Source organism: Montipora capricornis, chromosome 8 (assembly GCF_036669925.1).
Source record: "Montipora capricornis isolate CH-2021 chromosome 8, ASM3666992v2, whole genome shotgun sequence".
NCBI classification, from domain to species: Eukaryota; Metazoa; Cnidaria; class Anthozoa; order Scleractinia; family Acroporidae; genus Montipora; species Montipora capricornis.
The window spans coordinates 26,235,912-26,250,987 of NC_090890.1; the positions used below are offsets into that span (position 1 = coordinate 26,235,912).

Sequence of the window (15,076 nt, forward strand, 5' to 3'; positions counted from 1 at the left end):
ACACCAGTGTACCCGTAGAAGAATTGCGAGTACCTACAGAGAAGACGTGATGGAAAAACTACTAAGTTTTTTATCATCGGCGTACTTTCTAAACAGACGACATTCGTAAGGAAGAATTTTGGATATATTTGATCGACTTATTAAACAATTCAGTAAACTTATTTCTGAGGAAAAAGAGCAAACCTTGTCGACGCGGCTGCCATCTTTGTCAAAAATCGTTACCAGTCTCTCTCCAATCTTAATTAAAAAATGGCATGCCTACACGCATGAACATTTCACGTGTACGGGTGCACTACCCGTACCCGTATTCATGTATCTTAAGGTCTCTAATTTCACGTCGTACATTTGCAGAGACGCACGCGCAAAGCCATTCTATTGCTCATTAAATGCTGTTTTGTTTTACCGCGTCCGTCGTTTCTCGCTTTAACTCCAGAGCTCGCTTCTGGGTCAATTTAAGGCTGGTTTACACGTAGGACGCAAGCAAAAGCATAAGCAGCATACGCCGGCGCATTAACTTGTTGATAATTAGTGTCTTTTGTTCTAACGAAAGGTACCAGTTACCAAAACGCTACTGCGTCTGCGTATGTTGCTTGTGGTTATGCTTGTGTCGTAGGTGTAAACCAGCCCTTACGCAGCTTTTGCTTTTCATCAGCTTGATTGAACCCTGGTGGACAACTTGGTTTGCGTAATAGTCTTTGGTAGTCTAAATGGCCCGTAAGGACGGATGAACTTTGTTTTTGTTGTATATCGAAAAGCAGTGACTGCAAATTCAGCCAATAGTTGGCAAAGCACAATTCATAAATCCCTTTGATTCCTACGAATGATCGGTACGTAAATCCTCCTCACAACTTCGACGAAATTTAAGTCAGACAGGTATTGAGAGTAAAGAACATTATTTGGTATTTGATATAACACCAAATTCTCATGACTACCCAACAAAGAAATCCATGGTACTGGTTAGGAGAATGATGGTTTCGATAGTGCTAATGAAAGGGTTCACCACATACTTACGCTGCATATTTGTTTCCGAAGTAGTAGTCATTAAGGATCCCCCTGGTGACATCTCTGTGAGTACATGACAAGCCATATCGCTTGGAAGGGCCTTCGGTTAGTAATGAAAGGGAAAAAATACCGCTCGTGTTAGATTTGAAACATTCACGTTAAGGTACCAATAAATTTATATATAGTGTAACCTTAAGCTATTGCATTCAATTTCTCTCTTTTTTTTTTCCAAGAAGGGAAAGGTGCAACTTACCCCAGGTAGGTCGGGCTTCCACTGTTCCACCTCTCTTTGGTTACATTGAAGAGCAACGGAGTTGTCCGTTTGGCATCGTTTAGAGTGAAGAAGTCCCTTATCCTGTAAAATAATATGGAACACATCCCAGGTTCCAAAGTGATTCTGAGAATTTCGTTTTTTAAAGAAAGGCTTTGTAATTAATGGGATGAGTTTCCAAAAAATTCTGGTGATAGTTGGGCGGTGGAGTTTAGCATGCCGAGGAATATGGTTTCCTCAAACGAGCTGATAAGGGAAATTGATTTCTGAACCACCCGTTAACAGGAGCAGGCGAAGTGGCAAGACTCAAGGAATAGAAAGAGCCAACATGCATTTGTAATAAAAACCTTATTGAACTAGCTTGTCAGGGTTCTCCCTAGTTTTCCGCTCAACAGGTAAGGGACCTTTTCAAACCGGTAAAGCAATTGGTTTATGTTGGACGTTTTGCAAAGGATAAGCGACTTCTGAGCGTTTGCAACATTGACGAACCGAGCACAACAATGTATATATAATATAGTTAAATAAAATTTAACATAGTTAACGACTAGGAGCTAGTCTGATCAGTAGTGTTTTGCAGGCGGTTGTTAGTGTCTTGGCCGTCTGGTAGCGTTGTTCAGCGTTTTGGTGCGTTCTGTAGCGTTTGTTATAGTTACATGGTTCACGACCGGGAGCTAGTCCGGTCAGTAGCGTTTTGCAGGCGTTTGTTAGCGTTGTTATGCGTTTTTGTAGCGTTTGCAGCACTCTTTAGGTTGGGGGAGCCCTGGGGCTGACATGGTTCAGCGGTATTCCTGCGTAGTGCATGCGTTGTCCAATGTGCTTGCAGCGTGTTTGTTGCTCTGTTGGCGTGGCGTTGTGAGTCGGTTTAGGAGTTTAGTGGTTCTCGGCGTTCCCTCCCTCTCCCCCCCTTTCTTTTTTTTTTTGTGCTCTTTTTTTTTTGTGTGTTATTATTATTATTATTATTATTCCACTGAGCTATCTGGCTCAAGTGTGACGGGTGCCTTAGGGGGGCCTGGCGCGGGGGGCTCGTGGCTTGGTTGCGGGTTGGGCAGGCCAGTCGGGTGTTCTAGCGCCTTGGGGATGTGACTGCGGTTGCAGCCCCCAGGCTTCCTGGGCACCTACCCTCCACTGGCGACGTGGGCGTTAATAGATGTTATTGAACTAGCTTGTTCGGTCCGTACTGGGAAAATATTGGTCTCGTTTGTTTTTTCAAGTTTATGGACCTGGCCTTTCATGCTCGCTCTATAAACTTGCAAAAAAGGAACGAGAGCAATATTTTCCCAGTGCAGAGGGAACAAGCTAGTTCAATAACATATACATTGCCGTGCTCGGTTCGTCAATGTTCGTTCAAATAAAATGATTTTCAATCCTCCCAAAGCACAAATAAAATATTTGGAATTTACTTTCTCTCTTTCTCTCAAGAGGTCAAATAACGCACCAGTGGTAAATTTGCCTGGACCTGGGACGAATTAATCGAAGTACAGTACGATAAAGCTAGAGTCGGGTTTAATACCATGAAAAAACATATTTGTTGCACTGCGTTAGTGGTTCACAGGTGTTTCCAGGTGGGAAAAGAACGCCGACCCGATCGCTTTTTTTTAAACTTTAGCATCGCTTCGGGCTTGCCTACCTTTGTGCCCGCTGGAATGAGACCCTGTGAAAATTTGGTTGAGTCAGCGATTTTTAAACTTGGGATGTCTGTGACCTGCTCTTCACTCAAATCGTCGTACTCGACCATCTCACGAAGACGACTCTGAAGGAACAAAAAAAACGCGTTCTTTATTTTTAAATAAAGGGGAAAAACAAAGTAGTTATATAAATTACTTGTGCCACAACGGCAACTGTTGGTCTTCATCTAGCGATAGCATCGAATAGCTATGCATCGATTTTCCTATCATCAGAAGCCCAAGCAGGAATCGAAACGAAGCGATCATCATCATCCACAGGCAACCCATTTTCTACCTCTGAATTTGCTATTATCGTTAGGTTAGAAGACTGAAAGCTTGATATGGATTATATGAAATGGTCATATATTTCTTAAAAGACAACCCAAGGGTATGGTCATAACACTGGAACCTGGGAATGCTGATTGACAAGGATAACGTGATACACACAAGCGCAGACACAAGCTATATAAGGAGACTGCCTTTCGTGATAAACGAAAAGAATTTTAAATGAACCAATGACTCAAACACCTCACTGTATTGTACTGCACAACTAAATTGCCCAATGAGTCAAACTTCTCGTTTCCCTCTTAGACACATTTGTTAACAATTCTGACAGAATCATAATGTTAGAAACGCTGTGAATTTCTAAAGATTACTGTCATCTCGCCGGCAGGAACGCTCGCCAACAACCAACTCAACGCTACATTTTGATCCAATTAATTACAGCTACTGTCAAGCTCAAGGAACCGAGTAAATATTGAAGAAGAACTTGGCTGATGGCAAAACTTCCTGACAGCAAGGTAACTGGTTCCCGTAAGACCACCTTTTTAGCTGGAGGAGCACAGTCTTTCGTGAGACCATTTTTCTCATTTCTGTCATTTTCAGTTGATGTGCTTGACCTGAACAAAAATGATAAAAAAAGTGACCTGTATGAGAACAGCAAGGTCATTGATTTAAACGACAAGACTTGACAAAAGTTAAATGATAACATTATTCCTACATGTCGATTTCTGACTTTTGATTGCGTCTTCTGTTGCGGGAGACAAAGGAGCTCGATTCTTCATTGAGTCTACAGAGTTCTTACAGAAATCAGAAATTGAGGATTTTTCGGTAATATCCTGCCGTCGCGTGGTTTTCAAGACAACCACTAACAGACTGCGTTTGCAAAGAGTATCACCGCTAACATGGTACGTTGGTGTCAAAACCGCAACTTTCGTATCGCCCTCACGTACAGTCTTCAAATCAAGCAATCACATGCAACGAACCTTCAGATAAAATAATAGTAATATTAGAAACAAAAGAAGGAAAACAACGGCGTCGCCAGGTTAACAATAATTAGCAATTATTGAATGAGGCTGAGTAGGATATGAAGAATTCTGCACTGAGATCAACGAAGGACTGCAGTTGTAGTGTTTCTGATGTTTTTCTCCTTGAGGTAAGACTCAAAAATTAAGCGATGCTGTTTCGTCGACCCTTTCTCACTGTCTTTATCTTTAAGTAACTGGGTAATATTTTCTTCGCTCAAACTTGTAAACCTACTCCAAGCCATTTCGCTCTTTGTTTTTCTGCTCACCAAAATAACACAACCTCGTCCCCAGGTTTTCTCAGTCAAAGGTTTAATAATCTGCAGCGGGCTGCACTTTTGACGTCATCGGTTCAATACGACAAACTTCTTTTCAAATTTGGTCAACAGCAGCTGGTTATGGTGAATTATGCTTGTGGTCTTAACCAATCAGAAACGGGAAAATATTTTGAATGAATAATAATGAACTTTATTTAAGGTGGCCGAACACAGTTTTCGCGCGCGCTCTTGCTAACGCAATGCAGCGCGCACGAAAGGATTGCAAAAAAATAAACATGGCGTCAATACAGCAATCAATTTATTTGCTCAATGCCTCCGCTATCTGTACTACTTTTCATCATAATTGAACAAATTGTTTTGATGGTTTTAGTCTTTTATGAGAAATGTATGTTAGAAAAGGTAACGATGCAAAGAACCCCGCAATTTGCAGATTTTTCTTTGTTATCAAAAGAACCCAGCTAAATACAGCGCATGCGTAGTAAGTTAAAAAAATGCGATTGAATGCTGAATAGCTTTCTCAGAAATACGCCTATTTCTCGAGGGCCACTCGTTAGAATTTAACGAATTTTGGCAGTATTTTGAAAGGAATGGTTTATCAGAGTTGTGTAAGAGTGGCGATGTTATATGGGAGTGAGACATGGTGTCTGAGGGAAAATGAGATAGCAATTTTGAGAAGGACTGAGAGAGCAATGGTAAGAGCAATGTGTGGTGCAAAACTGATGGAGAAAAAGAGGACAGAGGACCTGATGGAGATGTTGGGATTGAAGGAAACAGTGGTTCAGATGGCAAAGGTAAATGGAGTGAGATGGTACGGGCATATGTTGAGGAGGGATGATGGGCATGTTCTGAGAAAAGTGTTGGAGTTTGAAGTGAAGGGCAATAGGAAGCGAGGACGACCAAAGAAGACCTGGCAGACGCAGGTGGAGAAGGAGAGCAAGAGCGTTGGTTTGGAGAAAAAGGACGCCATGAATCGAGCGAGATGGAGAGTGGGAGTTAGAAAGATTGCTGACAAAGTGGGGTAAATCCGGCCACGCCCGTTTACGGGGATAAACCCGGATCAAAATTGGACTGATGATAATGACATATCTAATCACAGGTCGGTTTATGAGGAGAGTGGAAATGAGGGTTCCCGGGGGAGAAAAATCTCTAGGGGCAGAGTAAAGGACAAACAAAATGAACCCACATGTGATGCCAAACTGTCTGGCAATCGAACCCAGGCCACATTGGTGGGATGCGAGTGCACTAACCACTGTGCCAACCCTGCTTATTAACCACATCAAGAAGACATAAACAGGGTTACAAGATCAGCTGGGACACGGGAACAATAATTCAACTCAAAACAAACGGTGGAACGATCGGGTGCAAAACCACCAGATATTTACATGTACCTGCCAGCAGAAGTTTGAAGTACCATCAAACTGTGATGATTCAATCTTCTAAACAGGCCTTGACTTGACGTATTATTCTTGGAGTCTACAAGCTCAGCTGCCAGTCCGTAACCCTAACAAAGGAAAAAAACGCTTCATCAGGAATGTTAATCTGGAGCCACTTATTACATGTACAGTTGTGTACATTACTATAAAATTACGGAACAATGCTTTTTCCCCCACCTAAAACAATAACTTAGGAAAATTCCTTCTGATGAAATTTCAGATTCGGTGCTATCACAAATTTTCTGTAAACTGTCATATCACCCTTCTGATGACATTCACTGAAGTATTGACAGGGCCTTGTTTGTACAAAAGTGGATGATGCAACATGTATCTACAGTACCAGTTAAATCATCATGAACTGTATAAACTCTATCAAAACCAATACTACATGCTGTTGGATTTTTGTCTAATCAAGTTAAAAAGGAGAAATAGTGACAACACAAAATTTTCTCTCTTTAGCAATAGCGATGAAAAAATAGAATGTACCGGAGGGGCCATTTTATTCATTGATCAAGAAGCATGCCAGACCGCTAGCACTGAAAGCAGTACCTCCGGTATCAGTTGAGCCACTTGTTTTGTCAATCAAGTTTCGTCACACAATCAAGGGAAATTGCCACGGGAGGTTTCAGGAGGGAGGAGAGATAAATAATTTTATTATCTTTATCAGGCTACATGTACATAATTTGTAAAAAGTAATGTAATAATGATATCTGACCTGCTAATCGCCCTTAATCCCAGTCGGAGACTGAATTGCTATGGGCACAGCTCCACAACTTAGCTCAGACCGAAGAAGCCGTGCAGCCGGTGCTAGGCGCTCGGGCCCTGAACACGACCCATGTACACGTATCACTTCGGAGCACAGCACCACAACAAGATGGAATATGCTGGGACAGGAGTCCATTACCCGGAGCTTCCATCTTTATTGTACCCTTGAGTCAACCCTGTCCCGTATCTTTCTATTTTTAGAACTACTACATTTTGACGTATGTGACGTATGTGACTGAGAACATACCTGAAGTGGTTCACATACATCACATACGTACCGGTATGTGACATAATAAATGGCTGACCATAGGTCTTTTTAGAAGCACCTCCCCCTGCGAGGTGCTTCTAAAAATAGAAAGATATGAGACAAGGTTGACTCACAGGGTTAATATGGAAGATGGAGGCTCCGGGTAATGGGCTCCTGGCCGGGAGTCGATTTTAATGAGGGAGGAAAACCGGAGAACCCAGAGAAAAACCCTCAAAGTAGGATTGAGATTGACTCAAACTCAGCGCACATACATTGTACCATCTCAGGATGCGATCCCGGGTTCACAGTGGTGTGAGGCACAACCTTACTCCCCCAAAAAGCACACATTTAGCCAAAAAACAAGATAAATTGTAGACAACGAAAATGAAGTAATTAATGTCTCAACAATTAATTTTGTCCAATGACCATGATTTTTGTCAGTGACCCATAAAAAAAAACATTGAAAAAATAATATCTACAGTGTCTACGCTTTATAATACAGTTACATTCCATCTTTCCAACGTAATTTGGGTTTACGTGCAGCAAGGGTCAACAGGAGAATGCCAGGTCCAAAGTATTAGAAATAAAGGAAATGAATGAAAAAATAAGTAGAAGAAATAATCAAATGTATTACCTCATCTGGAACTGGAGAAGCCCCAGTTAAGTCTAGTAAGGGATCCTTAAAGGTGGCAAGTTTCCTTTTCAGTTGTTCTGTGAAAAGGAAATTGGATTGACTATTGAAGCTCAGAATTCACATAAGTACGCTGTATATGTACTTTACCAACAGTTCCAGGACTTCAACAAAATCACCCTTTCTCTGTGGAGCCACTCAACATTGAGAGAGTGCAACATGGATCCCTTGGTGGCTTTTAAAACCAACAGTCCTTCACTGAAGTTTGCTCCACGCAAAATAATAATAATATTATCATTATTGACAAACAGCAAATCAAAAACTGAATGCCGTGACAAACTCCAACATTTACATCATACTTTCAAGTATTTGGAGATCTATAAAGGTGATAATAATTATACGATAAATTTCCTATTAATTTTAAAAAATGCTGGCAAAGAACTTTACTTCTGAATACAGAGGCCAACCTGGGATCAGGTCCTAGTTCTCCAACTGTACATGTTGTCCTTTGCTGAAATTGAACTTCACAGTACACGTACATTGTACATGTATGTACAGCATAAAACTAATTGAAAAATAGAGCCTGATTACAGATTCACAGAGGGCAATAAGAACGAGTACTGGCATAAAGAAGTGAAGAACTGCAAACAGCTCCAAAGTTCCTAGGTGCACGTATAGGACCTGAACTCAGAGGTACAAAATTCTCAGTCCAGGACATCTGGTGGACTGAGTTTTACCAGAACCTCATGACAACAAAGCATTTGCCTCTGGTTCAGAGCTGGGGTTTTTTTAGCTTAAAAATTTCCTCATTTGGATGCGAAATAGCTTGACTGTGCATTTTCCAGCGTGAGCAGGTTCAATCTTATTAATTTTTTGTCCATATTTGGGCATGAAATTGGTGACTTAAAATCTCCAGCTTTGTTCCGAGGAAAAGAGTTGCAAGTTACATGTACATGCTTGAAGGCCATGTGCTTCTGGTTTTACTGGAGAAGATATCTAGGAGGACGACGAGCAGGCTCAATGATGATGATGAAGACGTTTGATGTACAGTAGACAAGAGGGCAGGATTACCATTGAACAGAATGTACAATGAGAGAGGATAAAAAATAGAATGACCCGTTGTGATCGGTCAAAAAATATGTTTAATCTTTATTTACTAAAGGTTTTTAATGTTATTTGTGACCGCATACCAACCAGTTTACTCTCTCTGAAAGCAATGGTCTCATACATGTATCTACAATTTCAGACAAATACCGTCATACACATAAGTACACGCAAGTGAGAGGTACATGTAATAAGCTCATTTTACCATGCTCATCTTCCTTTGCACATTCAGTAAACATATCCCCAGGGGTTGGTCTTGAGCTAACTCTATCCCTGTGAAAATAGTGTGACTGGAAAAACTTTGTCCAGAAGTCTTTCTCTGGCATCTGGAAATCAAATAAAAGTAAAAATGATGACAAGCGATGTAGTGGACTACGAGAGTAAGGGGGTTGTGAAAGTCATGATAATATTAATTACTATTATTATTAGTTTAATATTAGGTAACTTTGGAACTGTGGATGTGAAACAATCTTCTAACGGAAAGATTGTCACAGATAACGAAAACTTCATCAGTTGCTTGCCACACATCCTGATACAGTGTACTCTCTTGATCCAATCCAGGCATCAATACACAACTGTAGGTTTGCAAGACTGCAGAGCACAGTTCTCACAGATGGAGAGTGCTCCTTTACTACTGTAACACAGTACCTTACTCCCACCTTGCTCACCCAAGTAATGATCTTTTTCTGTGAAAAAAATGTTTCAAATCTGCAGCTCCAGCTCTGAACGTGAATTGACCTGCTCTCAAATACATGTAGCTCAACAGCTTGGTGTTATAGTAAACAATCATGTAGACTACATGACATTATGTACTGAGCAGTGTAATCCTGTACACTCAGGACTGGGTTTGAGCCTGGATTTTTTGATGATCCTCTCACTTTAATACAACTGAAGAAAATGATAGTTTAGAGTTTGTATACAAAGAAACAGATGTCACATCCAGATGACCCCTTTACTGCAATTTTCGAACTGCGGAATCTCATCTTTGAGTGTCAACGGCCAAAGTCCATTTTGGCTTCCATCAATCAAACTTCAGACGCGGAGCCAAGAGTTGACCCGAAATCATGGATGCCAAAATCAATTGGTGCATGACATAACCTAGCAATCAGAATCTTTGGTTCCCATGATACAGTTACGTGTACATTCGCACTCAATGCCAATGGAAAGCGACAGAATATGTATGAATCTTTTTACTGAAGGACCTCTAAAAACATATCATTACAATGGCATTCATGCTGTGAACTAAACAAAAGCTCCAATTTGCTTTCCAGAAGCGGAGTTGATCTTCCCGGCTATGTTCAGAAAATTAATTTGATTGATGAAAGCCAAACCGTAGTTTGGCGCTAATTAGCGCTTGAAGGTGAGGTATTATTGTAATAGACACCAGCTGATGCATATTTGGGTACAAGGAATACTGATCCACTGCTCCTCTAGTCTTTTTTTTTTTTCATTACTAGAGAGATTGATTATACATGTAGGACTGTAAATGTTGCATAGTTGCCTTACCTCATGAGGCACAACCTCTTGATGCTTCTTCTTCACTAACAAGTGAATGTGACAAGAGCAAATTAATAATATGTAAAGAGAGCAATTAATTTTCTACCAAAAGCATTAGTTTCCTTCACTCTAAAGGAGCATGGTGATGGAAAAGACAAGGGATGCAGCATGAGAGTAGTACACAAAAAGCAGAGTACTTGGGACTTAAGCAATGCTATTAATAATAAAGTAATAAGAATAAATATGAGACGTCGTTCATAATGGCGACCAAAGAAAGAAATAATAAAAGAAAAATGGCAATAATCCTTTCTGGTACTAAGCAGTACCTCCTTTGAACGTGTTGCTGTTGGTTGGACATTTGTATCTGCAATGTTTTACATGTACCACTCGAGAACTTCAAAAGAACAGAGATTGAGAGGGCTTTCTCGTATGACTCGTAGCAGAATTGTCTTGGTTTTTTTTTTTTCTTTCTTTGGCACTGAACATGGCATTTGGCTTGACTCAGCAGAAAAGTACGGTACTATTTTGCTATAGGTTTTTTTTCAGGTTGAGGTGGACACATTATGGTTTAATTTTCTGTGTTTCTTAACCTCATAAGCATTAAATATTATCAGTCCAGTTCCCATTTAAGTGACAAAAGTTACCAGTAACAAACAACATTTATTATAATATTTAAAGCAGACTTCAAATGCATTGCTACCTCTGAAAATAGGTGACTATAAAATTAACTTTAAAATATATTTTGTTTTTGTTTGCTAGGAAAAAGGCAATTCACACAAGAAACAGAAGTCTTAAGTAAGATTACACAGACATTACCTGCAGGATAAGTTTTGAATATTGCTTCAATAGTGTCAACATTTAAGTTGTATTTTACTTCGTTACAGCCAGAGCTTTCAGGTTGCATGTCTGCCTGCACGGAAACAAAATGTACTCAAATTGTAAGATTTTTTTCAAATTGTCTGCTTCTCAAACAAACAAACAAACAAAACATGGAAAGGTGTGCTGTCCTAGGCAGGAATTGAACCTACGACCTCCATAACACCGACCAGTCGGATGCTCTACCCAGTGAGTTCTACTCTAGCTCAATGGGTAGAGCATCCAACCAGTGTCATGGAGGCTTACAACGTACATGTTACACTAGGTTCGATTCCTGCTTAGGACTTACATGTATGATATTCCATTGTCCTTTTGCACGTTGCCAAGCAACCTACTTTCTATAATCTCTATAACCAAAAAATGAACAGACTAAAAGCAAGTTGGTTGGCCAAAGGCCCAATTGATTGACTGTACCAGACACCGTTTTTTTTCCAGAGGGTTTGAGGGCAAGCAACCCACTTTAATTTAAAACACCATGATTTCCCTATCATGCCATTACATTACTTGTAAATGCAAATTTAACAAAGTTAACAGCCACAAGCTTAGTGCACAGTAGCTGTCAAGAGGTTGCCATCTACATCTAGATTAGTGGTTAAGTGGTGAGCAGCCTTGCTTACCATTCCAAAAGCAGTCAACTGGAAAGCTGATTAGCAAAAGGGGTTACTGGTATTTGATAAGTACTACCGGTATGTACTCTTACCGGTCAGAATACATGTAAGTTGCAGGCTCATAATTGCAGGTTTGTCTCAGCCATGGTCTTTGAGTCCTTGACAGTTTGTTTTAATTAATGTGTCTTTGTCTTGCACAGAATTTGTTTTGGCTGTTCCCCCACACTACCACTTCCTGGAGCTACATGTATCTTTCCTTCCATTGATTATCAATGTGAGGGGGGATGGGGGGGGGGGGTGGGGGTTATGGCTGTGTTGTAGGAATAGCTACATTGTACAGGGGAATTCTCTACTAGATACTCCAAGCTCCTACATGTATTATTTTAAGGTACAGTGTAAGCAGTTGGTTAATTGGAAGAAAAACCTATGTGGTTCACTTTTTAAACAAGTGCTTTAAACAGTAATAATTATTCTTTTCCTTAATATTCCTAACAAAGTTTCATAATGCCAGTACTTTATTTGGAGTACTTTATTCACCATACAGTATGTGGAGTGGAGAAAATTTAATGTACGGTTCATTGGCTTTGCTAGATTTGTACAATTACTTCTAAAGAAAGTGCTTGCTGTCAGAAGCAAGATTAATTATCAAAATTAATATTATGAAAGTAGAAATTAAGATACATTCTTAGGGTCACAACAAGAGGTGATACATGTACATCTGTGTGTGACCAAATCAACATACAAGTAATGCCGAAGACAATCCAATGGCTTGGTCCGCTTGAACAGCTTGAATATCCTGTGTTGAAAGGAAGTATAAGCATGTGTAAACAAACGGAAATTAGTGTAAAAAGACCACGCAGATGTATGTGATAAAACAATGGAAATATTTTGATCAGAAAAATAATGGCGCCAAGCTTCGGGATTTTTCCAAACTTTCTTTTCGCCACTGTCCTTGTTGTGTTCATTGTGTTTGAAGGTAATGGTTTTAGTGCAGTTGAAATACACTCACAATACTTTAATACTGTTATTTGTATTTATATAATGCCACGGTGCTTTCAATGTTAGAAGCTACGACACCATACCCTTGCTAAGCACCCGCATTTTGACTCGTGGGAGTCCAAATGCATACCCACGACCTGTTTCATCCAAAGAAGAAGTTGATGCATTGACGCTCTCAGGGGAGCGATCTACATTTACACAGCGCCGATTGGTTCCTCTGTAACCCGCACATGATTTCCAGATGACAGCATGCTCTACTTAACAAAGGGAAAGGAATGTGTGGCTTGTTTTAGCAAACGTTCGTTGAGGAGAAAAGATTGTGTGACATCAAGTCACAAGAATGTCTGCGTAGGAGGCTAGTACTGTACATGGGCATGAAACTTTGACAAAATAATGACTGTTTTTTATTGAAGCAAGGATCATTGATCCAGTGATATACAAGTAGGGAGCTATAGACTTGACTAGTACATACCTTTCCCCGATTTGCCCAAAACTCTTCAGCCGTAATAACACTGCTGACGACCAAATCTTTATACAGCTGATACAACTCTGGGTTATCTTTAAGCATTCTGTATATTAAATAACAAGATAAAAATAAAAAGTTCCCAGTACACACATAGTTGTCTTACCATGTTGACCATGCATACCAAGTTTGTTTCCAAGAATGAAACTACCTTATGATAATAGTATGTGTAAGTGCTCTTAAAAATTAAATAATTTATTACGTGTGCACGATCTAGAGGAAGCAATTATTGGCCACACAATTTGGACTCTAGACAATCCACAGCTCCCAGGTTCCAGTCAGACAATAATACTGTGGTTAACATTGTTCTGTTACATGTAGTTCTCATTAGACTTCTTGGGTACACTTAAATATCCAGCAGATATTTCTCCAGACAGTTGGAATTCTTAATAATTTGCTTGTCTGAATGATTAATTTGTTGAATTAGCCTAAAAACGCTTACAAGAGAAACGGTCAGTTACTACTAACCCTTTAACACCCAAACCGGCCTAAACCAGCCAGACTTAATGGTATTTTACTCTTTCTAACGCCAGACGATTTTACTCGTCAGTGGGGGAACCCCGGGAGTCAGTGGGTTGATATGCTAATCTCATATGTATTTACACCTAACTAATATATAATTTGGGGTCATGATGACTGTGTTTGTACGCACCTGTTCTTCTCCTCCAGTTCCTTGTTTGCTTTCTTCCTGTGTGCTGGGATGAGCTGTGCAAGCAGATCCTTTGCTTCATCTCTTTCCTTCTTCGCATGTGCCTGTGGTTCACTCGTGAATTGAAATGTGAATGTGTTTCCATCATGGAGAACAAGCTGAATCTGTATTTTGGAACTTCCTTCAGGACTTATACGCTGAACTATTTACATAAACAGATTTCAATTTAAAGCACAACCGATTTAACAATATAAACAGCTACAATGTAGATTGTATTACAGTACACATCAACTATGGGTAATTATCTTTTATCACCACTGTCACTCAGATGCTAGGATAATGCTTCATTATCTGAATGTCAATGTTTTGGGGTGCAGGGATGGCGCAGTGGTGTGTGCACTTGCCCCCCACTGTGTGACCCATGTCCGATTCCCAGACTCTGTCTCATATGTGGGTTGAGTTTGTTGGTTCTCTTCTCTGCATTGAGAGGTTTTTCTCCAGGTACTCCCATTTTCCCCTCTCCTCAAAAACCAACATTTGACTTGATTTGCGTTAGTTTTTAATTTCAGTGTACATTACGCAGCTAATGAGTTACGTGATGGGTGTTATGTACCTAATTTAGAACGACAATCTATTGCCGGACTTCCTGCCATATACAGTCAGTCCTTCTCCCTTTTATTCCAAAATAAAAACGAAGGGTACATATGATCCCCTGAGAGCATCAATGTGCAAAAAACAGATCCATACTAAACTTCCCCTGGTGCATATGCGTTGCACAGCGTTGGTGTTAAATTTACGACCGACACGTGACCTAAATAAATTTAAACTTAGAGTACGTGCAAGTTTAATTTTTTTTTTTTTCAATCCAAGCGAAGCCTGCGCCACACAACGCATTTCACAACAATGCTTAGTTTTAAATCAAATCATGATTTCAGAAGTATGGCCTTAAAGCCATATTAGCTTAGCTTTGCATTAAGTCTACAAGCTAACAGCTTCAACTAAATTCGAAAGCATTTCAATACTAGAGGGTTCTCGAGTTTCACCTTTTATCTCAGAGTATGCACATGAAAGCTTGGGATTATCCGAACCATGAGGGATCCAGACTAACGTGTTTGAGAGGAGACGTAACACTCCACCATTCTTTTTATGCTTTGTATTTATCACTTCAAGAAGTACAGTCTCTCCGTCCGCCATCTTGGGACGGCCGCACGTAGTGACGTGGGAG

At 40.2% G+C, this 15,076-nt stretch overlaps 1 protein-coding gene across 1 annotated transcript in view; it reads right to left on the bottom strand.

Moving 5' to 3' along the window:
- LOC138014327 (general transcription factor IIH subunit 1-like) overlaps positions 1-15,076 on the bottom strand; it is an 18,300-nt gene extending 3,224 nt beyond the window's left edge. The window contains exons 1-13 of the mRNA XM_068861384.1: positions 14,895-15,076; positions 13,855-14,053; positions 13,152-13,248; positions 12,423-12,476; positions 11,013-11,106; positions 10,206-10,240; positions 8,905-9,025; positions 7,599-7,675; positions 5,908-6,020; positions 3,761-3,836; positions 2,901-3,023; positions 1,256-1,357; positions 1,012-1,102 (exon numbers count right to left, since the gene is read on the bottom strand). Coding sequence (XP_068717485.1) covers positions 1,012-1,102; positions 1,256-1,357; positions 2,901-3,023; positions 3,761-3,836; positions 5,908-6,020; positions 7,599-7,675; positions 8,905-9,025; positions 10,206-10,240; positions 11,013-11,106; positions 12,423-12,476; positions 13,152-13,248; positions 13,855-14,053; positions 14,895-15,045 — 1,333 coding nt within the window. The 5' untranslated portion in view covers positions 15,046-15,076. The remainder of the gene's footprint in view (positions 1-1,011; positions 1,103-1,255; positions 1,358-2,900; positions 3,024-3,760; positions 3,837-5,907; positions 6,021-7,598; positions 7,676-8,904; positions 9,026-10,205; positions 10,241-11,012; positions 11,107-12,422; positions 12,477-13,151; positions 13,249-13,854; positions 14,054-14,894) is intronic.